Raw genomic sequence first — 25,681 nt, 5'->3', positions numbered from 1 at the left:
AGAACATTTTTCAGCAATAAAGCTTGAAGCATCTAAGCGTATAAATTTTTAAGATTCGTTTGTATTTCATTGACTCAAATAAAATCATTTGTGAGGATAACTGAATTTGAACTTGACGATGAAAAAACGGACTTTTGATTGCAAAGCTGATTAGGCACCGAGAAAAGAAGTTTAAAATATTAAAACATAAAGAGCTAGGAACCAATACTTGTTTAATGACATGACAATCGTAGCTTTATTCGGACAGTTGACAAGCGAAGAAAGGAAAAGTCTTGTTCCATGCTGTTGAATTATAATTGACAAAAATGAAATCTTTACAGGGATTGGCCGATTTATAATGTACTCGCAATGAACCTAAAACATCTTACAATTTGCTAGATCATAATCAAAAAGAAAAATAGAAAACATATGCTAAGAACAAGAAGAGTGGAATGGAATCACAGCCATATCGCATATAATTAAATAAGCCGGCACACACAGGAAAAAATGTTCACGATAAATACAACAGAGACCGGATTGAGGCAGGATCTTTTGAACAAAAAAAGGATACATATTTGGCTATACATACTAAGCATCAAGAATATGATGCAGAAAGCATACAATAATAAGCAAAAAGGCAATTTATTCTGGGAAATTATTTTTGATGCCACAAACCAAAACACTATACAAAGGTATATCTGCCTTTGTCTTACACTACAAGCAAAAACATCAGGAAATTAACGAAATTTTCAGAAAAAAATTAGATTAATCCCATTACTCTTATTCTTACCCATCTATTAAAGCCCCTCCCTTTTCTCTAGAGGAATAACGAAGCACCCTAGGCATGTTCTAATTATTTAGAATCTTTTATTGAGAAAATGTTAGAATTATTGTAGTAAATCAAGACGATATCTTGATTGGTTTAATGATCGCTACTGGATTAATCAGTTAACATTAAAAGCTTCCCTTCCATAATATTTTCTAAATATGCAAAACTTTAAATTTGCATAATTATGGGGGCAAATAAAACATATCGAGTTGGGAGATGAGGCTGCCATTTATAGGACTAAAACTAAGACAAAGATGATTCTGATCTAGCCTGCCAGTATATCAGATAAATGAGGAAAATAACGGAAATAGCTACAATTTACATAAATAAACCCTCGTACAAGTCATATTTCTATACATCTAATTTGATAATGAGCTCAGAATAGCAGTTATCTCCTCTGCGACAGCAGCAAGGCAGAATTCAAATTGAGCCTGATATGAAAAGAGAAAGCATTAAAAGTATTTTACTTTTAATGAAGAGTAAAAAGTAAACTTGACTACTTGTATCAGGAATATTTCTTAACTTTTGACATTAGCTTAAAACTACCCGTTAGAAATATTTATCGTCTGCCAAATAACAGTACCTTCTTTACAGTACAAAATGGCTGGTGTTGGTCACGGCTTTTAGCTTTTACTTGTATAGTTCTCTGGTATACGGTGTTATTTTAAAGCAATGGCTGTATTTATGTCTTATGTCTGAATGTCTGAAAAATGAGTAATGGAGCAACATGAATCTGACGCCTTCTAGATCGTTGCATTGAACTACCTATATACGGCAGAAATTTGTTTGTAGAACAAATTAGTGTCAAAATATACTCGTTCGTACCTTTGTCTTCACCATGTCCGGCCGCTGGTCTCGTATGTGCTCTAGAGTTGCTGCTATATCAATTTCTTTCGTTCCTTTTTTAAGAATCAAGAAACGATAAGGAAATAATTTTTGTCGTCTTTTTTAAATTTCAACTACACTTCTTAAACACTTCTTGTACACACAAATCTTAAAAACGATTTTCAGTAAATTTGTGTTATTATTATTATCATTATCATTACTATTGAAAATTACTTTTTACCGGTCTATCATAAAGTACTCGATGCCGTGCCTGATGATCGCATTAAGCGTGAAACTCAGAGACGCAACTTAGGACCGGCCTGTTCTACACACGAAATAGCATGTTCATCATCCTATATATTGTCCAAAAGTTTTGGAAATATTCGAAACAGTTTCACACATCGCTGCTGAATGTGGCCTGGATACAAAGTGTATAATTTGATCAAAAATCGAGGCAAAAAGGAGTGGTAAGATCGTCACGTGGAATGGTTTACCAACAAACAAGAACTCACCTTTGATCATTTTTTTAAGAACCATATCAATAAGAACATAAGTGCCAGTCCTTCCGACCCCGTTATTGCAATGAACAACTATCGGACAGGCCTGCCCTCGGTAGCATTTGTTCACTTTCCTGCAAAGAAGGGTGTCAGACACTGAAAAAATCTTCACACAGCTGGACCCGGAAAAGAACATCAAACATATATTTTATCAAATATTACATACATGGTACCGGTATCGGAAATTCAAAGCATGCAGATCCATCTATGACCGGACTCTAAATTAGCCGGGTTCTGATGAATACCTGGTCTAGTACGTTTATCATGCATTGAATATCTTGGTACGGGCGCATTGCAGCAAGGGCCAAGAAACGTACCGGCATCTTACTCTCCAAAATATTCAAACAATATTTCTGACAAAAAATAGAGGAGGGTTATAAATGTTACCATTTATCTGAATAATAAATCTATATGTATGTATCTGTATAAATTTCAATATTCCCTAGGAAATTAACAACAAATTATGCATATAGCGTTTTCTGGTCGTTCAATATGAGTTAGTACAAGAAATTGAAGACCTGTTCTTATACACTAGATGTCTTAAATAGCAACACTAGTGCTCGCTGGATGGTCAGATTTAAAGTTCAAACCACCTTGCATATTGAAGTGAAGAATTTCACTGGTGGGCCCAACTATAACTTTAATGTACTTTGGCCTTTCATTACCAGAGAAGTTACTCAAAATCCAATGATGTCACAACAAAGGGAATTACTCTAGGGCAGTGTAACAGCAGTTGTAATTCTATTACTTTGCAATGTAGCAAACTCAACAGACCTCCTAAACTCCAACAGCGGCTTTGCACTCTCTGGAATTGACAAATCTGGCCAGGTCAGAAAATGAAACTGTGTTATTGTCCGTGTTTCTTGAGTCTAAAAATTGGAGTTAAAACATAAAAAATCAGCAGTTTTGAATTGGAATGATGAAAACAAAACTGCACTCGTAACTATTTTAACTCATAAAAGAATTAAATATGTTAAAATAACTTACCACTAAATGCTTTAGATAAAAACTTCTGACAATATAGTCGTCACACCAAATATGCTCTGATATAAGATGCACCTATGACATAGAAGGAAGTAGTTAAATTGACCTCTGACATCTATAATGTTTTGCTAGAATCGTAACAGACTAGAGAAAAAATTCAATGAACACACCATACCAAATAATAGAAATCCCATTACAGAAAAGAAGACATTGGTTACCCAAATCATACAGAGTGACGTAATTACAAAAAAATATTATAGCTGTCAAATATCTGCAATGGTTAAAAATTATCAAAATACTATTTGGAATAATTTAATTGTAGGGTCCCGTCAGTTTTAAGCATCCTCTTAAGTGACAAACAAAGTACCTGATAAATATTGTACACTTCGCTCCCTTCTTCTGGCCAATATCTGTGGCATTGTGGCTACAACAAAAAGGAAAAAAACATTTATAATCTGAGGATACAGATTGGTAATCAGTGAGTGCAGTAATGGGTACATTACATTACAATGCAGTACAGACAGAGTGAAAACAATGTCATTTATCGAGACTTACCAGGCCCATGTCTGACAGTCGAGTTAAATTGACAATCACAACCACACCCTGCTCCCAGATCATCTAAAATGCAAGTAACATTTGTATGAGTACCAAGACATAAACAAAATTTGAAATTGAGAGTTAAAGGAATCTCCTAAGGAAAGAATTGGAATGCATTTATAATATACTGAAAACAAGGAAGGAGCAAGATGAAATATGCAATGTATTCATAATGTATGTACAGGAAGTGTCATTCGTTACAGGAACAGGATGACAAGGTGTCTATTGCCACCCTGGACGAGACAACCAAAACTTCATGCTTAGTTTATCATTTAAATATATCGTTGTGTATCTTTAACGAGTAAACTGAAAGAGAATGGCATTTGTAATGTTCTCCCTCACCTGCCAAAAATCTGCCACCGTGTTGTCAAGGGGTCCTTGCGTAGCTATGTACGATGGGTTGCGCGGATCTGTGTCGGTCTGGTAAAACAGAGGTTGCAAGTTTGACAAAAACAGTAACAGTGTTGCGAGTTTCACACAAATTTTCAGAAAAATTAATAAACTCTTGCATAATAGATAAAAACCAAATGAATATAAAAATAACCAAAAAATCTTGCTTCAGTACCTATTTCTAACTATTAGCAAATATACTAATATTGTATCTAAGTAATGAAACCAAAAGCATTTTCAATTCAGTTTATCATTCTTGCCACTTTGCTGGATTGAAAGGACACTTTGCTACAAATCTAACTTCACTCACGATGAAGTTGGCGTTGATGTAATCCGAATGGAAAACGTTGGATGTTTCTCTTAACTTTACCCTCGTGTGATCATCTGTGGAATGAAAAGTGAACATCATTTTACTAGGAAGCTAATATAGATAAGATACATAGAAAGGAATGGGTGTTCCAAGATACACATTGCACAAATAAAATAATGAAAGACAGTCGATTGATTCGCTCATATGAGCAAAAATTTTCATCTATGTTATTTGAGATTATAAAAGGTTGGCGGTGTGGCTATTCACGAACACTAATTCTACAGACAGAGGAAGTCCACAGGTAGTATCACATCATAATACTACTAAAAGAAAAATAAACTTAAAGTCAAGACTAATAAACGCACATGGTAGCACGTTGCTGTATCTATTCTTTCCAGTGTTTTTGCTATCTTTACCAGCAGTTGTTTCTTCTTGATCTGCTTTATAGTTACAGAGTGCCTGGATAAGATGAAAACAAAATGCTGTAATGAAATAATGTACGGTTTATAAAAATACTAAGAAAACAAGCAAGCACTAGGTGATATTTTCTTATTGGAGCTCTGTACTAGGGCCTGGTAGATCACCAAAGAATGTGAACAACTTCAACCCCTTGAGTAGTTCTAAGCTATAAATATAAATTAGGAGTTCAAACTGATATAGCTCCTTAAATTCGGCAAATAAGGTTCGGTTGCGTTTTCCAGAAATTCGGACAAAGAAACTTTTGGGCAAAATCTTTTGCCATGATAACAATACATAGGCAAGAATCAGTCATAGGTAACTAAATCTTACTATATAGGTGTAATAGAAAAGGTTGGGGAAACTAGCAGCGCAACTTTAGTTTAAAGCTGCATCACAGATCTTTCACATAGCGTGGAAAAAGAGGGAACATGAGATGGCAAATATTTTATAATCTAGTTGGAATATATCTTTGAACTTTAATTTCTTTCAATAGTTGCCCAAATTTTTTGCATTTTGTGTATGACGAAGCGCTCAAACACCGAATCGGGGATGGATAAAATCGTTGATAAAGATGAGAAAATGCAAAAGTTGGATAATCAGTCGTTGCTAGTTTGAAGTCGTTGCAAAGTTTTTAGAGCACATGGTTGGCATAAAGGCATTGCTGGTATCAAACATAATCTTAAACAACAACTACAAGAACTCTTGAACTCGATGAAATGGAACCAGTAAATAAATTCACCCACCTCCCATTCCTGGCTAAGTTTATCCTCATTTTTCAAATGGTCCTCCATGTATGCCTAGGAGACAAATTTACTCACAACGTAAGAAAAACATAATGAGCAGAGAATCTTGTATCCATTATGAGAAGTCCATTATGACATGCCAAAAAAGGCAAAAACTTTGAATTGTAGAGCAGAATACAGCGTGCACAGGAGCGCATTAAACTGTACGATCAGAGAAAATAAGGCATTTAAGGCAATGAAAGGGCGTGGTACTAAACATAGCCAAAATTCGCCTAAAATGCAAGCACTTACCAGGATAACATGCCCAGTTGAAATATCCATGTTGAAACCGAATGGTTCTTCTCTCCTAAGATAACAAAGCGAGATAACTACCCTGAGAGGTACACATCTACTGACGTCATAAGGACAGACAATTCCAGACGAGTAACAAACGAATTTCAATGCAGCTGTTGAGAACCCAAATTTGCTCTGTATACTTTGACTGCTTGTTTTGTTTTACAAACTCAGCTGCTTCAATGGCCGATTATGTTTCGTTTTTAATACCAACATTAATCAAAAGATACATAGACTTTTACCTAACAAATGATCATATATGAATTTTGTTTTTTCTAGGGGAGGTCGAATGCGAAACGAATAGTGCTATTCGCAGTCAATCTCCAACTATACTTGTTGTCTATACATCAAGTAATTTGCCAAAGAAGGATAAGGAAAGCCGAATCTTTGCATGCTACTATGGAAAAGTTGATTTTATCTTTGAAATCTAGATGATGTTTTGAGTTTCGCATATTACTGAGATTATGAATAAGTTAAGAAAACAGAAGTACCACCTACCATGTTTTCTTTGTATATTTTCCTTGACCGTCAACAAGCCCATGCCTTTGCCTGTCTGCATTTATAGCTTTGGTTGTTCTTGGGGAAGTCTCATTTACTGCCATTTGGGTTCTACAGAGTTCCTGCAAAAGTTTAAAGTTGAAATATTGTTACTGTAGATATTTTACAGCGTGTCCTTATTTACAAAATGATTGATTCTGATTTTGAAAAAAAGGTTTAGAAAGCGTGATTTTAGTACTGCATTTTCATAACACAAATGTATCAGACTTTCCTCCAAGGAGTCGACTTCCAATGAATACAGTTGATTTTCAACTTGAGTTAACAGTTTATTCATGAATGTGAAATTTAAAAATGTCGGCATTTCCGAAAGCGTGTAAATTCTGAGTGTACATAACCCTGTAAAGACTGGAGATCGAAACGTCTTCCTTTGAACCTGCTTTGAGAGTTTTGCCTTCAGCCTGATAATAAACCAGCCTATCGAACATTCATGAATATTATTGAATTGGCATCAAAACTATGCATTGTACCAAATTAAACAAATACCTCGTAATCCTTCAGAGCCTCTTTCTTCTGCAGTTCTATTGGAAGCTTGCCACTAAACCGCCTAGAGAAAGATACTTTTCAGGTCAACAGAGGCTGGAGTAATGGAGTAATAATACTGTCTTATAGCAGATGCTTTTTGAATCATGAAAATCTATTTATCATTCCTGACACGTTGTTTATTGGAAAAGAATAACCGACTACATGTTGTAATAGTTTCATCCCTGGTTGTGAATTTCACAATATTGGGGACACGTATAAAGATAATTTGACGCATAATGCACCGAAACGGCCCATTTTAAACCTGTTAAATGAAATTATTTGAAATGAAAGTAACCTTTACATTAATTTTGGCTCTCTTAATTATATGATCTTCAATCAACGCACTGTGTTGACATGCTATCTAGAGGACATATTTAAACCTACATATTAAAGTACTTCCCATAAAATAATGTCCAAGCTTTTTTGAGATTCTTTTGTCATTATTTCGATTTGATTAAACAACTTTCGACCTTGTGATATAAGAATCCCAGTTTGCTTGTCGAAACCGACTAATCAGAAGGTCTAAAGAAAATTGCAAAGAATCATTGCTAAGAGGCCCCTACTACGATAAGAAGCGACAAAAACTCATTACCTTTTAAGTGAGCAAATGAGAACTGATGCAACAATCAAACCCAGAGTACAGCCGCCAACGATCGCTGTGATTATTGCGAATTCGTCCCAATTTTTGTCCTTTGGTAGCCTAATTGCATTAACTCTCTATAACAAAACAAAAGTTTGATCTAAGAAAACACTGACAGGAATGGAAAGTCATTCATAGACTGGGTGCAAACTTGTAATCAGCCGAAATACCGTCTGGCCAAAACTCAGATTGACAAAAATACAGACTGGCAAAAACTTTGACTGGCAAAAACTTTGACTGGCAAAAACTTTGACTGGCAAAAACTTTGACTGGCAAAAACTTTGACTGGCAAAAACTTTGACTGGCAAAAATACTGATTGACCGTAACGGACCCAGAAAGACATGCATAAAACAGCTGTTACATAATACAGAAAAATGACCAATAATAATCTATGATAATTGTATCTATCAGATATGGATTCTATGACTGAAGAACTTGAATATGGTTAGCACTCATATTCTTGATTATATCATACAAATTAATCTTTGGAGCTCTAGCTCTTTAATACTAACCGGTCAATACAGACCGGTTATTTCGAATAAATCAACCACTCTTCAAAAACTTATCCTAAGCTAATTTATTCTATCAAATGATTAAAATTTAAATAGGCTTGCAATATCAATAGACCGTATTGCCTACACTCTCTGAGAGAGCTTATATGATAAATTTTCAATACTAGTAACTCTAATGAACAAATTTTGCATTGACATATTGGAAAACAGTCAAAACAAAAAAGACATCTCAAAAAAAACTTACAGAACTCTTGGCTTGAACTAAGGTCAGACCAGTAGCCTTTGAAATGTTGCTTCTTAGAGACGCGTCTATAATTAAACAAATATTAAGAACACGAAGAATAACGGACTTTTGCATTGTCTACATGCTAACTATATTATAAGAAGTTATGTTAATGTAATACATCTCTTTAATAGTTACGTCTTTGACATTGAGAAACCATCAAGAATATAGTCAAATGACCTCATGAATTAACAAACAGGCAGTTGCAATATCAGGTTATTAGAATTAGTCAAACCAAGGGCTGCTATAGGTTGGAATGGGCTCAGTGGTTGCAAAGGATAAGAGGTCTGCCTCTTGTTGCCAGAAAATAGTACAAGCTTCAAATAGGTGTCCACACTTCTTCACCTTAAACACGATAAAGAGCTAAGCACGGCCGTTGAAATCTTAGTTTTACTAGGAAGGGGGCTTCATTAGAAATGTGCGGAAAATATGGGTGTAGTCTGTTTTCTGTGGCCGTATTAACTTTTCAAGCTATAGCGGCACATGTAAAAACTTATTGCACTTACTAGGTATCAGGCTTTTTTGTTATAGCGAAATTTTTGTTTGTCGGCAGTTCCACGGGGGTGTAATACCCGACGCCCCCATATTGCCATGGGCAAGATAACAATGTCAACAAGCCAAAAAAGAAACGAGCGCTCTGCTGTTCCTTAAAAACAGATCTGGAAGTATCCTAAAATTACTCTGTTTACGGTTTTGTATCATGCTGATTTTGTGTTGTGTTTGTTTCTCAAAAAATATACCCAAAGGTAAAGTTACCCCTACTGAGTGAGTGGTACAATTGAATAGATTTTAAGGAGATAGATTAAAGTTCGGCAGTTTTCGCTACAGAAGAGAGCTTTCAAGTTTACAAAATAATCAAAAAAGATATTGTAAATAAGCAACGATGATTCGACTAAAGATATCGTTTCCAAGCTTGATAAGCTAAGTAGAAGTAGAAGATTCTTAGAATAAAGAATTCTACTGCTTAGCTCGCTTTCTAGTATTCTAAATTGTAAAACTGCTCCATCGCTCTTTTACATCCTTAGCAAAAGGCCTAAACTTATAAAATACTTTGACTCTGTTTAACCAATGTTGAGTTGTATGAGATCAAATTCTGTGCTTACCTGTGTTAATTTTGTGAGCTACGATGCTTGGATCAAACCCTGAGTTAGAACTGCCCTGCGGTGTGTGTACACGAAAATGAACCTTTTTGTGATCGTCTGGATCAATCCTGCAGAAAAGTGTTATTTGAGTCAGAGCTGGGCAATGACAAAAAAGCAGAGAACAATTTCTAAGCCTTTTGAAGCCTTTTCATGACCTGTAGAATAAACCAAGCACAGTCGATTTTGACTGGCTTCAGCTCACAAAACGAACTTTGCCAGTTTAACTGAGCGTAAAAGTGGAATATAAGGCAGAATTTCCGAACTGAATAACAATGGAGTCTTCATAGCACGGCTGCATATGTCGTGGCAACTGTTTTCAAATGTAGAAAAGTATGACATCATCGAACTTCCGTATCGTACTTTAGATTGCACTGTGGGTGGAAACACAATAGGAGCTTGCATTCTTTGCCTTAAAATCAAAACAACCGAAATATTAAACTTACTTTGCTCTAGTCAAGATTCTTTGCTGACTTGAATTCGCTCCCCATAAGACTCTTTGCACTTGGTTGCCAACTGTTTTTAGATTTTCCGGTTTAACACTGAAAAAAAGCAAAAAAGGATGAAAATGAAATCAACACATTTTCAGATTATTTACCACTCTATAAAATAAAGAAGAGCAGTTAAATTCATATTTGTTGGAATTAAAAGTAGAACATTATATTACAAAAACAAAATTATTTCAACCCTAATCTAATGAAAGAAAGACTTACAGTAGCCAAACAAAGAAAAACTCTCAAAAAATAGAGAAAAAGAAAACAACCATACACTTGGGCAAATATTTTTAGAACTTTGTAAAGCCAACGCTATTTAAATGTCCATTCAACTTTAGCAAAGCGAAAGTATAAATTTCGATGCTATATAGGATTTAAAACTTGCAGTACGTCTTCAAAATGTACTGAAGATTTAGAATATACTATTAACATACCGCGATGATAAAATAAACACAAAAAAGAGTTGCATGATCATCTCAATTACGTCTGAATCAAGCCACAGCAAATCAGAATATTAATTCAATGAGTTTTGGGAGCACATGCTTTTCTATAATCAATAAAAGCCCGCATGTCGTAAGTGCGAGAATCGTCACATTAAACCCGTGACTACTAAGATCAACAGACTGTTGAACCAGGCATAGTACTCTTACTAACACCTCTGCATCGTTGCCTAGGTAACGATTGCACAGATCGCAAAATCGATAGCCACCTTAACAGCTCCTAAAAACCTTTAAGGTGGGTCACAGCATTTAAAAATTACTCAGGAACATTTTTCTTAGAGTGGCAGGATAAAAGTTTGATTATTCATGTGGCTATAGAGAGCTGTCAAATAAACTAGCTTGAAAGAGCCTTTGAGAAGAGGAAACGCAAAATTTACAAAGAATGTGTCTCTTTGATGTCACTAAGGGCAAAAAAACATGTTAAAACTTAAAAAAATGAAAAACGCTTGAAGCGGTAAAATATTTACTGTACATAGCTTTGGTAAGGGTATTTAAACTTGAAAACTGAGAAATTGTAAGCTACAAAAAGTTTTGCGGGCTCCGGGTCTTGATTAGAATAAATATTTCACAGCTATCCTAAGTTCTGTAGTATTCCCTTAATCACAAAAAATCTCTTTGGAACTATGCTGCTTATGCACTTAGAATCCATGCCCAAAATATGACCAATGATTGCAGGCGGGAAGTCTTGTATTGTCAACTGCATTGTTCAAAAGAATAACAGTCAATTGTTTATAAACAAAAGAACACGGACGTTCTTTGAATAGGAATAATGCTTTGTCTCGCAAGCTTCTCTCATTAACAACTTCTAAAATTTATTGTTTGATACTTTCTCGATTTTAAAACACAAAATAATCGTTAATTGATATTGATGTGGGAAGGCCAGAACTTTAAATCTAAGCATGGGCTAAGAGGAGCAGGCCCGTTTCTAAAATCCGGCAATGAAGTGGGCTTACATCTTTTCTTAAACGTAAAGAGAAATTGATCTTCGTGGTTGCAATTAAACGATCAAAATGCTTGTTTTGGAAAGAGCACATTAAAGGATTGCAGCCTTCTGCTACAATATGGTCAGATTTGAAATGAATAATGTAGAAGTAGACAAAGATTGTCATGGTTAGCGCAGAGCTGTTTGGAGGTTAAATAATTCTTTTCGTTCCAGAACACACCAATCATAGAGAAAACAATTGCTTGTTTTGGATGGATAAATAGTCGTCAAGAAATAAATGGAGTGTAAGGCCTCTTTGGGTCATGATTTTTTAATGAAGTCTTTGACAAAAATTCAATTAGACACCAAACATAATTTCGAATCTACAAAACAAAGACATTTTTATTCGACAGCAAAATTATCGGTCGAGAACAAGGAAGCTTTCATACTGCAATTGCAAGAAACGAATGCCAGATCATTTAAAACAAAAATATTGTTAACAGCAACAAAACACATTAATATCACTATGAGCATGGCACAGACACAATAACTTACCGTTCAGAAAACTGCAATGTCAACGTTTGCTTCACTGGCTTCGAATCTAAAAATTAATTACATACGTTAGCTGAAACATTTAGACAGTAATGGTTTAATAGAATAGACTTGAGTTCGGAGAGATGGCAGAATAGATAAATTTCTATACATTTGCAGTCAATTAACGATTGGTTGTTTCACACTTGACAGCCGAAACTGACTGGATTATAGTGACAAAAATTGCTCAAAAAGTTAACAATTTGCATAGATCTATATTTGAATTCCACATGAATTCGAACAGTAGAAGAAAAATTTCGATCTGATTAACTATATATCATTAAGTCAAAGACAAATAAACGTGATACTGTGAAAGATGTCTCGAAACAAACCATGGTCTGTGCCATGGGCCGGAAAAGGTGCAATAAAAGTGTCGGCTGTTCTGATAATTAAATATGCGTAGTGGAGCTTCAAACACCACATAAATAACAATGCATCTTTCTGGAACTGTTGAGGCCAGACATGTCTGACAGCAGCAGATGTCAACAATGTTTACAGTCTTCGTTGTCAATAAAAGTTAACAATTCCTACCTGCAGACAGATTTTGATCGAGATCGCGGTCGTCCTTTAGAACAGATTGGAAGAAGTGCTTTTTTTCGTTGTCTCGCTCTCGCCTCCGCGTTTCCTCCTTATTTGCTTGGCCTCGATCTTGGAGTACCTGTGATCTCGCATCAGGAGATTCCTTATCATTTTCTGTATGCAGCTGTGCTTGTGAATCAGCTGCGAGGTGAATCTCTGAGAATCCCAGATGCTCTTTGTTTTGATCTTTGAATTCTTTTGAATGCACAGCTTCTTTTCTGATCACAGGTTGTGTTTCCTCGTTCTTCTTAGGCAGTTTTCCTTCAGGCAGATGTTCTTCCGGTGATGCAGATGATAAACCAGCCTCGACATGACTAGATTCTCTATTTGCTTTTCGAGGCTGATCAGAAACTTTAGCAAACGCCTTCTTGGGAACATCAGGATGCGCGGCAGTCTCCTCCCGCTCTTTGCTATCATCATTCTCATCATTATCTCTCTTCAGCAGCTCTCTTGCACGCTCAACAACACCAAGAATGTATTGCAAATGCTCATCATTCTGCAAAGTTTTCAAACGATATATGTCGTAATCCTTCTTGTTGGAAATTGTATTTTGAGATGAGCTATGTGCATGCCATTCATCTTCTTCGTTCCCATCGTGATATTTACCTGCTTTAGTAAAATCTTGTGATTTATTCTCATCGTCCGCATCCTCCGGTTTACCGTTGACGTCAAAGTCTTTCAACAGACGCCGAACTCTTTCTAAACTGACATCATCATCGTTCGCATATTCTTCTTCATCGACAATATATTCTCTAGCAGCTTCGCTTTCATCTTTGCGTCTGTTGCTTTCCACGTGATCATTTCTGTCGCTTTTATGCCTTTCTCGATCGATTGAGCCCTTTGTAGACTGCGATAAAAATGGCCATTGATCAACTAACGAAATCGGCGGCACCGAATCCTTCTGTCCATCTTCTACCAGCAAATGGCTCTTTTTGGCACGGTTTGACTGCCTGTGATACGGGTTAAGCGCTTCTGGGAAAAACAGCCAAACCTTTACCAATGACATTGGCGGTAGCGCGTCCCCTGAAAGCAGAAGAGAAGAGACGCTACTTATATAATAATATCAGAAGGAGGCGATTTGGCATCAAAACTATCGCAAAAAAAAAAATGCGAATCAAACGTAAGTGTGACGATGATTGCATGATATCTGAATGGGCGGACATGCGTTCCGGTCTCTGAAATTTATCAGTAATATCCACTCGCAAAGCACTTTTAAACATGAATCTTGACAATGACAACTGATTCATATGACTGCAAGCAAAACTATGATGACCAGAGAAGACTGGGCTTAAGAATGCGCTTAGAAATTGACAGTGTGTACAGGATACCCAGGACACTGTCAATAAAATACTTATTGTGACAATCGTAAATAGCAATGAGGGACTTAAAAATTTAAAAGAGTTGGTGTATCTCGGAGCACTGATCACCAATAATTATGATGATTGAAAAAAAATCCGTAGAAGCTTAGGTATAGCAAGAAAGACAAGGTTTAATTAACAAACATATGGAAATACAAAACTATTACTATCACAACAAAGAAAAGTCCCTTCATTCATCAGTGTTTAACATAACCAGTTATGGTTATGAATATTTGGTACAAAAAGATATAGACAGGAAAAAGATTGAAGCATTGAAAATAAGGTTCTACCGACGTTTAATGCCCAAAGAGATTACTAGAATAATAATAATAATAATAATAATAACAATGCACTTATAGAGCGCTAAAATCTATATACGTATATTCTTAAGCGCTGAACAGTGTTAAAAAACCTTAATTTACAGAAAGTAAAGCTAGAAATGTCATTCTCATGTTAAAATGATTATGAAATAAATACGTTTTTAATCCTGTTACTGGGTTGGACAACCCTTCCAGCATCAGTTTGCTAATATCTTCAATAGCCTAGGAAAGTCACAACAAAGGGGGATGAACTGAAATCTGATAGAGGAGTATGCCAAGGATGCTCGCTGCCGTTATTGCTGATTGAAATTACAAATGACGCATGTATGGATTTGGAAGCTGATGCCGAAGACTGTTAATGATTAAGTAGAAGCAAAACATAGGATGAAGAATAACATAGGACAACGAACCAAAGACGTGGAAAATGAGACAAATGGTTGTAATAAGGACAGTCAGATAAATGGGGAAAAGGTTAAAGCATGTAGCGGTATTCGGATACCGTAGTCAGCATTCTGAGGAAGGAACAAAGATGTACAATAAAACATAATCACGAACAGCAATCGGATCATAGAACAAAATAATTTACTTCATGGGCAAAATTACATTTGAGAATTACTGGGGGGGGGGGGTTGGGGAAGCTCCCGCAGTCTCCCCTAACGGTTTCCATAGTCCTTGCAAATACAAAAACTTTCTAAAAAATCTTTGAGAATTTAGGCCTTGCTAGGATCAGCTTCGACAAGAAATCAGGTATATATCAACAGCTTCCTTTGCCCGTTATAGTTAATCAGAAAATACGTCACTAGTGAATTTATCAAATCTTAAGTAATCCTGCCTTGATTGGCAAAGCTATACAGCGGAGAATGATGCGCTTTAAAAGTGGCATCAATTAAAAAGGGCGTAAAATGCCTAAGAAGAAGTAAGAGTTCCATGCAGGTGCAAGACCCACGCAAGGCGGGAAAAAACGAGGAGCTGGTGAAAATGTAAACACGTTGATTTAAAGCAGATGGCCTGCTTGCAAATGGCCAATTCATTTTCAATAGAATATCGGCTGCATGCATAAAATCTTTAGCGCTATCGAATTCATTTCATAAATTATGCAAGAGAAAGAAAAAATTTCAGAATAATCATTGCAAGGATTGCGTAAAATGAGAACACGTGTTTCCTGCAGTAGAGGCTGTCTTGTCACTAGGATGAACTAAATTCCAAATTGAAAATGCAAACATTTACTTTTGGTATTAGTTCTCTTTGCTGGTGAAATGCAATACGAAATGCGAAAAGCACTTGATAGCCGCTATATATGACGAAACAAACGCCTTGTTTTTTGTTTCCTCAAAGGGGGCCATTATAGGGGTTGAAGCCGCAAACCGTGTAACTTGAGCCAAAAAACTGCAATCCGTAATCAATAAAAGCATAAACCTGAGGAAACAGTAGTTTGACTTCACAAAAATTTTCTAGCCGATTTCTTCTTCACTCCAACCTCTATTTATCCTAAGAAGCCGTAGCCGCACCATCGAAACCACGAACCGTTTAAGCTTTCAACAGAAAGATCGAAGCAACGTCCATTAAAGACTACGAGGCTGAAATATACCGAACAAATCACAAAGCACCGCAGTCAAAAATATTGCCGAGACAAAGATACCACAAACTTCAATAGTGATATAGGAACATAGGCCATTTTCAAAGTTAATTGTCCAATCTTGATAGGTCTAATTGCTTACAAAGCATTCTCGTTTAAAAATGAATACTATCATGAAAATGAATTTTACAACAAATTTGAACTTCTTTTCAGTCAAAAATCTAAGAAAGGAATTTTTTAAAATTTGACTGGAGACTTCTGGTACAAAATCCAGTTTCGCTTATCATTCACAATTTGTTAAGATCTTAAAGGTTATATGGGGTGCAATGAAGGACTGAGACCTGTTGACAAACTTATTTTCACAGCCCGTACAAAAAATGTATGGCAAAAACAACAATCTATGACTAACATAGGGTTCAGAAACAATTAGGGGATGGAACCTCCAGTAGCTCACATGATATTGCTGAGACCTTTAGTTGTGGCATAGTGGATAACACTGTTGCCTCTCGCCACAGTGGGCAAACATGTACCAGTTTGAGCCTGCTGCCTATACCTCACAACACTAAGAAAATGAAATTGAAATCTGGTTAGGGGTCAGGAAGGCTTAGGTATTTGGAAACATTTAAGCTATTGGTAAGACAATTTTCCATTCAACTTAGAAAAGTTCTTTTGAGACTGAGTAGTTGAATAATGGATTTGTAAAAAGGAAAACATTTTGAAACATGTTACTAAAGCTTTTCAGCTGTCAATCTTCAGAAAATAAAACTTCCATCTACATAATGACGACATTTTTTAGATTATTGACTAATCGCTCCATCCAGCAGTTTTGGAATTCATCTACAAAAACATGAGAAAGCCACTACTGAGTAGACAGAAGGAGTTAATTTTTACCTAAGGATTCCATCGGTAACATTTTCAATAGGCAAGCAGCACTGATATGGCAACCTCAATAGTCATGTGCTTGTGTTTCTGATTGGCCTATTTTGATCAGTTTGACCAGGTCTAGCATAATATTATGCTTTAAGCAAAATATTGGCCACATATCTTTGTTTTATCACAATATCTAGTATAATTTGGAATCTAACATTTTCTAAAAAAATAATTGTTTTCATTGATCTGTTGTCTATCATTATAGAATGCAAACACGTTACACCAGCATGGGTTGCTATAATTTTGGGAGAAAAATTGTGACTTTCCACTTTCAGTGTAATCAAAATTTACTTTGTGATCACAAAAGTTTTCACTTGCCTTTTTCTTAAATTGTCTGTTATCTTTTACTATGTCTCCTGTTTTGTTATTGGCAATTTTGACATTATTTCAAAAAATTTTGAATATTATCTGTGCAAAAAGGTTTGTTTCCTTTACATCTCTGTGGCTTTTCTTGCAACATGTGAACAGAATTTAGCCAACTTTTGCTTCTTCTGCCAAATCAATTTATGACGGCCATGGGGTTATAAAAAGCAGCCAAAATGGAGGAAGTTGGCCGTCAAGACCGTTGATCTAAGTTGAATTTTGAGTACGAATAATGAGTGCATTGTGTTTTAGACATAGAGATGAGTGGAATGGCAACTGTTGCTCTTCTGCACAAGCACTAGCCTCTTTCTCTAACAGAATTGCTTTGATTTGAAATTTTGCATAATTTTTGCATATTAATATGTTATACTCTGAAGAACATCAAATAAATAGCTTTAGTATCATGTTTCAAAGTGTTTGCTTTTATCAAAGCCATTTTTTAAATTCTGTACCACAAAAATTTTAACCAATTGAACATTAAAACCTTACTTGTTTAAAATACATAACTATCATAAGAGATTCCCTTTGTGCTAATGATTTTGGTAGAAGTGTCTGAAAATATGCTTTGGTTCATTTGATTGTTTTTAACTTTTTTTCTCAACTCCTGTGACATCATTCAAGCATCTGTTAATGATGCAGATTTTTCAAATGACTAAACATTGCAGCTCCTAGACACTAGCACTTAGAATCTTAGATAAAATAATGGGAAACTCAAGCAAGCACAGTTCTTTGTCTTCCTAGCCTTTTTTCTTCTATTATTAATACCAATTTATCAAAATTTGAGGTTAATTTTCCAAGCAGTATCAACTTTTTTATACCATCCCAAAAACCCCCCACTTCACCATTCTATCACAACTAGAATCCAAATAAACAAACTTTTCATCTACTGTTTTACAAACAGAAATGTTCAAAATCAATCAAAAAGAGAAAGTTTAGTACTAATAAAACTATCTGCTGATCATTATTTGAAAATCAAAATTGTCAATCATAATGCTAGCAGCCAGCCCTTGATGGTCTAACCTAAAAACCAGTATGTTAAATCAATATATGGTCCTGTATTTTACCATTACTCTACGAACTGGGTAATTTTCATCTTCACATTTGGCAAAAATGCATCATAGAATTGGAATCTTCATGTTGAAATTAGTCTGTGCTGAAAATTTCAAGTTGTTTGGGTCGTAAGGCTGCGAATTAACCCAATCTCAAGATTTAGCTTTTCCTATAAATTTTAAAGAAGTCTGTTGCTGTAGTAGAAATGTTCACTGCAGCAGCAAACTCCAGTCACATCTAAGAAAATATCTAAATATTCAAAACAAAGTAACTCGTGACCAAACGGTCCAAACAACATTAATTTCTTAATATAAACTAAGATTTCAGTTCTGGAGTCCATTTTTGAGAAAGTTAAATAGACTGCAAGATGCAAAATCAATGATGTCAACCCGGAACGGAGAATAGTCCCAAAATATTTGAGTTGCTCATTGTTCTTTGCAGATATATATAAATATGGATTCTTGATCAAATGATTCAAAAAGTGTTGTGGTAATTCTTGGATTGGTTGTGATTGATCACACAATATTTTCATGGAATTGAGGTCATAATCCTAAAATAATCTATCTAAACCTAATGGAGGAAACTTCCTTGTGAAAGCTTATGAAAATGGACTCAAAAAAAATTGTTTGACTCAAAAGAAATTATGATCCAAAACATATTAAGAAAGAGCTGATAACAAAATAATGCTAATTTTAGATCACAATAAATCAAGAACAAAGAGAAAAACTTTCCATTGCTAAAGCTGAGCCAGTGATAGCAAAACAGTTTCAAAATTTAGGATATGATCAGTTCAGATTTGAATCATCAAACTGCTGACAGCCACAATACTAACCTTCCTCATTTTGAATTTCATTTCCTTTCATATATTTTCCACATTCCTTATAAACCACTAGAAAGGATAGAATGAAAAAATACTTGAGTACCATTACAAGTTTTTAGCATTTTCAACTTACATAATATTTAATGAGAAAAGCAAAATACTAATTAAGCTTTATAATGCTTCATCTACTAATCAAGGAAATTTACATTATAGCATTACAAAATTCAAAACACAGGATAAAAAGCAGAAAACAATCGAGACAATCTAAATATAATGTGCTTTTTAAGAGGTTGTCAAAACTCTGTAGGCCTACACTCAGGCCTTTTTTCTATAAGGAACAAAGGTTGATGTTGAGTACTCCAGTTTCTTAATGTTCTGGAAATTTCAATACTCATTTTTACTTAAAAGTTTCTTGATGATGATGTCATGAAAGATGTTATGAAATGTTTGTGACCTTTTTATCACATCAAGAGATTCTCTTCCATTCTGATGCTGTATTTAAATGTGAAAAGTATATTTTTATCCCTTGAGTCTTAAATTCTAGACCAACAGGGCAATCATGTTCTTGGATTTTACAAAATTTTGTTGTTCTCAGTTTTATCACGAGTTAATAGTTTCTTAATTTTTTTGCTTCGAGTACTGGAGTTTCTTAATTTTTTCTGACTGTCCAGTACTCGTTTCTTATAGCCAGTTTTTAATAAAAAAATGAGTGTATTATTTCAAAGCTGTTACAATATCTATTATGTCAAGTTTGACCTACAAAAGAACTATAAAAGAATAATTTATTTTAAAAAACTATTTGTATCATGATCCTATAATATTCTAAGGAAACCAGAATCCTAACACGTTGCTTTTAAAAATCTGAATAAAAGGCATTGATTGTATCGCAAAAAGGACAAATCTAAACAAAGATACAGAATTAACTTTGTTGATATGAAGCCTAGCTTGGCACTAACGACATTCTGCCTAGCCGGCCAAATAACATATATTTTTCTTTAATGCTATTCATACACGATAAGGACTATCGAGGGTATTCTACTATTTTTCGAAATTATTCAAGTAAAAGAAAAAGCACTAACCTTCTAAATTACACTGAAGACGATGCCGACATATTTCCCTCAGTTTGTTACAACCTTGAGAACAATTTAGGGCGATCAGAGACATGAAAAACACTCTTTTTGTTAATTTCATAAGAATAGCACAAGAAGAGGAAATTGAAAATTTCGCAACATGCTTTCGGCTTATATAACTTTTATTACTTTTAGTTAGATGCGACGTCTGTCTATTTAAAGGCCTACGCAAGGAGAAGTGTTTACGGAGCAGGTAATCAAAGTGAGATTTGTACGCACATATATTGAACCCAGCTCTATCCCTGAGATCAAGGTACCGTGATCTTATAACAAGGATCAATGTTTATTTCTTTGGTATTCGATGAAAATAGTAAATACTATGATTGGTTTTTCTCATTGCTCTAACTGTTCTTTAAAAACTATCATCGATACTTACCGGCAACGTCGAGGCCATAACTGTGCGACCAATTTAGAAAAAAAACCAGAGCGAACAGAAACAAGCTTGTCCATTTTAATGACTTCATAACATTATAATTCGTCAATAAATCTCACTCTCTTTTGGGAAAATACGTATTTTTCTTCAGATCGGGCATTCTTGTCACAAAATTGACCAGAAAGCTACCAGAAAGCGGAAGATTTCGTGCTGATCAATACAAATCTCGCTCGTTGAATTGTCAAGAGAATTTTCGGTATTCGAGGCTGCGGCGGCGGACAGAGGCTGGTGGCTAATATTCCGACGGTAGCAGCAACTTTGACGTTAGCAGCAACTTTGACGGTAGCGGAGCGGCAACTTTCACTATCTCGTTCCAAATCTGACGTTAGCAGCAACATAACTACATACTACTGGCAGTGACGGCGCCAAGGGGGAGTATGAGGGGGGGAGGGGGGGATAGTTACTTCTGACAAGGTCGGATTAAGGGTCTGAGGCGCCCTACGCCAAAATATTCAGTAGGGCCCTAAAAGTGGCAAATTTATGACGTCATAAAATTTCTTTTTAGATGAACCTCATTAACAACTTCAAAATTTGCAAAGTCAGCTAGATCTGTTACGAGTTCTGGCTACAAGAGTAAAGGCATTCCCTTACCAAACTACTGTACTCAGTCAACTTTGTTGTCAATGTTCCAAAAAGTCTTTTCTTTCCCCGTCGCTTCATCTAATTCTTACTTTTATTCACTGCTTGTGCATGCAACAAAATAAACCAAAAGCAAATTCCTATGCAAGATCCCCTACAACCCAACAGCGTCATAGACAGCTCGCAGTTCAAACAAGTTGAGTGAAGTTTAGTGAAAAGTTTAGTCGTTTTGCCACATTTTTTAGCGTTGTTTAGTCGTGTTGAGTGTTGTTAAGCAAATTTTGATCCTGGTCAAAAATGTTAAGCGTTGTTTAGCAAATGTTTAGTCGTTTTGCCACCAATTGAACATCTGTTGTGATCGTGCAAGCGCACTAGTTGTGGAAATTCAAAGGTTTTCATATGTTTTCGCTGATTTTCCTGTCTCTACGTGACCCAAAAAGCCTTTATGAGACATCTGCATATCTCGTTGTACGCTACTGTGTCTTCTTCAACAGTTGACTTTGTTGTCAATGTGCCAAAAAGTCTTTTCTTTCCCCGTCGCTTCATCGAATTCTTATTTTAATCCACTGCTTGTGCATGCAACAAAATAAACCAAATGCAAATTCCTAGCAAGATCCCCTACAACACAACAGCGTCATAGACAGCTCGCAGTTCAAACAAGTTGAGTGAAGTTTAGTGAAAAGTTGAGTCACGTTTTGCTACCCTCGCTAAACTTCACTCAACTCAACTTCACTAAACAAAAGTCGAGTGAAATGTTTAGTGAAATGTTTAGTCGTTTTGCCAGGGCTTAACATTTGTATAATCTTTGCAATTTATAGCGATGTTGTGTAGGACACTGAAAACTGCCTATTTGACACTCAGGTGTGTAATACGCTGTTCAGGTCCTTTTGATGTTTGTCAAATACTGTTTGGGTCTAGAGTGTTCTGTATCGGTTTTAGTTCTTGACACATATAAGAACTAAAGTTTATTGAGGTTTTAGTACTTGACTTATAGGAACTAAAGTTTATTGAGACTTTAGTACTTGACTTATAGGAACTAAAGTTCATTGAGGTTTCAGTACTTGATTTATAAGAACTAAAGAACTGCAAGAGACAGAAATAAAGTGCAAAAGATTCATCGATAAGGAAAATATAGCAAAACAGAATAATGGATAAAAGACGGCACGCTATTCTCTGTCTATATTGTATAGCAAGGTCTTATGTTTTACTTTGTGTAGCTTCGCAAGAGCCAGTTTTTACAACTTTGGCAGCTTTTGCTGAATGATCTTTGAGTAGGATTTTCCTTAATTTGCAAAGTATGTTATTCCAAATCTATAAGCTTGAAAGACAAAAGGTTTTTGCGGTAGTTCGTTAGGCAAGGTCACGGGCAAAGCTATTGCTTTGGTGCTTTTTTAAAGAAATTACATAGGACCGGTAGACAGTTGCTTTTGTTTGTGTCATATGTCAATTTTGCACATTCCATTTATGGCAGTCGTGGAAGTTCTGAAGAAGGGACCTGAATCAGCTTTGAGATCGTTGAGCCAAGCCAAATTGGCAGTAATTCTTCAGCAAATGGCCACATCGCGTAATAAATACAACAAACATTCTATCGTGCTTTTGATTTCATAATTAAAAGATTTGAAAAAATCTTTATGTTGTCATTATAAGGCGATGTCGAGGGCAGCTGCTACAAACAAATTCAATCTTCCTAATTGGATAGTCAAGCCTATTTAAAAATGAATTCAATAGATAATTTGTTAATGATAGAAGAAACATGATTGATGTTATCAAGCTTAATTGACATCAGGATATCTTTGAAAATAGAAACACAAGCTCACTCCTCAATCTCCTTAACTGTCTGAGCCTGATTTGAAAAACGGTTTAAAACACTTACAATCAAAAGAAATTTCCTTGGATCCTCTGCCGCCATTTTAAAAATGTACTCTTAAACTTTCCCGCTCTTTTTTGAGAAGCACGAAGTCACGTGAATATCATGCGAAAGAATTCGACAGTTTCATGTCGGGTTTCATGTAACGGCGAGCAAATTTCACCGAATTTTCATGCCGGCACGAACTCATGCCGGCATGAGTTCATTTCGGGTCTCATGTAAAGGGCCCCTTACTCTTTCCTTTCTCTAAACAACTATTCGAAAATCTCTAGATAAATTTCAAGCTACGGGGAGCCAGCGTTAACATTTTAAATGGAAAGAAATGTTACAGGTAACGTCACTCATGTCCTGAGTACCAGAGCCGCAGAATTTGAACCCGGAAATAGAAGATAGGAGCGGGAAAGCGGGGTAGCGCATTTATGGACGTTTTGCGCTTCCCCGCATCTCCATTCCGCTTTCCAACTATCGGTATTGAGGCCCTGGTGTCAGGTGTACGTCTCTCAACAATGTTTTTATCTAGAAAGGTTGCTTTCTATCATTGTATTATGCATTCAAAATGTACTTTAAAAAAATTGTTAATGATAAAAGAAGCATGATTAAAATTATCAAACTTAATTGATATCAGCATATCCTTTGAAGATAGAAAAACAAGCTCCCTCTTCGACGCAACTTCTGCTTGGCTAGCCTGTGTACATCGTTTTAATCTATCTTCCATTATTTCTTTGTGTTTCATTGCTGGACAAACAAATGCCTATGCAATGTGAGTAATATTTATCATTTAAATGACGACTTTGTAAATTTGAAAGTTGAATATTATTGCAACGTTTCGAGCATAACACTTCATCAAGAATTTGTCACATTCAAAGAGCTACGCTTGAAACGTTTGAATGATATTCATTTTTCAATTGTACAAAATTTTTATTTAGTTATATTAATTTATACTCAAGATTCATCGATGTACTACCCGCTAAACTACATTGATCATCTATCGTTGTTTGTTTCTTTCATTTTAATATATCTAAAAAAAGTTGTTTGGACTGATTATGATATCAACAATTAAAAAAATTAAGCAAAATATGTCAATCTTTTTATAGTTACAATATTGTTATTGCATCGCCCTAATAACAATATTTTATATAGACGATTTAGATTTCGGGAATTCGTTAGAACATAGATGGCTATTAGATTATATGATAAAAAACGGTGCAAACGTAAATGCTGTAAACATAAGTTGTGAAACTCCACTGATGATTGCAACAAGATTAGGGAAAACGAGATGATGCAGTTTCTGATAGACAAAAGAAGTGATTTAAATATTCATAATTTTCAAAGTGATATCGTATAACATATAGCAGTAAAGAAAACTCATGTTAAAATCTGTTGCACTTTTGCATAGTTATGCAGATATTTTAGATGAGAGTAAAAGGAATAAGCACAGTATTACCGCTTTTGATTTGGTAACTAAAAATTTGGTGAAAACTGGATCTGCAAAAGAGTTGATAATGTATGTATTAAAAAGACCTGTTAAAGAGTTTATTGAGCAAGGAAAAGATAAAACATTTATAGGTTGTTAATATTATTATATTATTGGTTATGAAAAGTAAGTTAAAAGCAAAAGAAAAGAAAAAGAAAAGGTTGGCTTATAAAAAGACTGGCTGAAGAAAAACGTTGTCCTGTTTGTCTTGTTGATTACATGTTTGTTCATGAGCAAGAAAGAGTATTTCTCTTAAATTGCGGACATATTATATGTATTCACTGCTTATATAGTGTGATGATCGACATGTTTAGTGATGATTTGGATAACTGCTTATAGCACGATATAATTACAGGGTTTTCAACAAACAGGTATCTGAAATGTCCAATTTGCAGAGTTGTTCTGTATTTTCCAGAAGAGGTAACTTGCTCAATAACCAAATTAATAAAATTTGTTGCTTTGATGGATGAAAGACACAATGACAAAGAAATTAGAATATTAAAAGGAGAGGTGAAAAATTTAAAAAAGCAACTGAAAGATGAAGTAAAGATGAAAGAGAAATTTAAAGATAAATATAACAATTTACGACATCACATGATGACATTTGATAAAGCAGCGATTGAAAACATGTTTAATGCATAGGGAGACTACAACAAGACAATTGATAACTTAATAATTGGATTCAAGGTACTCCAAGTATCAAATTTGCGTCTTGTTGATTCACTAATTGGACAGGAAGAAATATGTAAAGTCTATAAACATATGTTGGACATAATCATGAAGCCATAGTAAAGCCAAACTCTGACGTATCTGCTTTAATGGGAAAAATTTACAAAATGATAATACAACTAGCTCAACGCTTACTTCCATATTTCTTACTAGAAGCAGAGGTAAGGTCAGAAAATGAAAGTCTTGTAGAATAAGAAAAAGTGTTCATTAAAATTCTTTGCATTAAATTATCGCTTCTAATATACCATTAATTTCTATTTTCTAGCGGACATGATTCTTTATCTTTTTTGGTTTAAAAATAAAAA

General features: G+C 35.1%; 1 protein-coding gene across 1 annotated transcript; it reads right to left on the bottom strand.

The window, feature by feature from the left end:
* Positions 1-272: 272 nt before the first annotated feature.
* LOC135682915 (uncharacterized) lies at positions 273-20,923 on the bottom strand. The gene is made up of 23 exons (XM_065198008.2): positions 20,671-20,923; positions 20,244-20,297; positions 19,177-19,233; positions 12,700-13,770; positions 12,133-12,178; positions 10,108-10,203; positions 9,626-9,732; positions 8,484-8,548; positions 7,679-7,803; positions 7,048-7,108; positions 6,505-6,626; positions 5,965-6,019; positions 5,674-5,727; positions 4,837-4,930; positions 4,472-4,545; positions 4,114-4,191; positions 3,730-3,792; positions 3,542-3,598; positions 3,178-3,249; positions 2,965-3,059; positions 2,146-2,264; positions 1,634-1,707; positions 273-1,239 (listed from the first exon to the last, which is right to left on the bottom strand). Exons 1-23 carry the CDS (start codon positions 20,756-20,758, stop codon positions 1,168-1,170), a joined length of 2,799 nt encoding a protein of 932 aa, XP_065054080.2. The 5' UTR covers positions 20,759-20,923; the 3' UTR covers positions 273-1,167.
* Between the last annotated feature and the right edge of the window lie 4,758 nt (positions 20,924-25,681).

The sequence above is a fragment of the Rhopilema esculentum genome, chromosome 16, assembly GCF_057945365.1.
Source record: "Rhopilema esculentum isolate cy_ngs chromosome 16, ASM5794536v1, whole genome shotgun sequence".
NCBI classification, from domain to species: domain Eukaryota; kingdom Metazoa; phylum Cnidaria; class Scyphozoa; order Rhizostomeae; family Rhizostomatidae; genus Rhopilema; species Rhopilema esculentum.
Note: the sequence above shows the minus strand (reverse complement) of the source record. Positions and strands in the feature narration are given on the sequence as shown.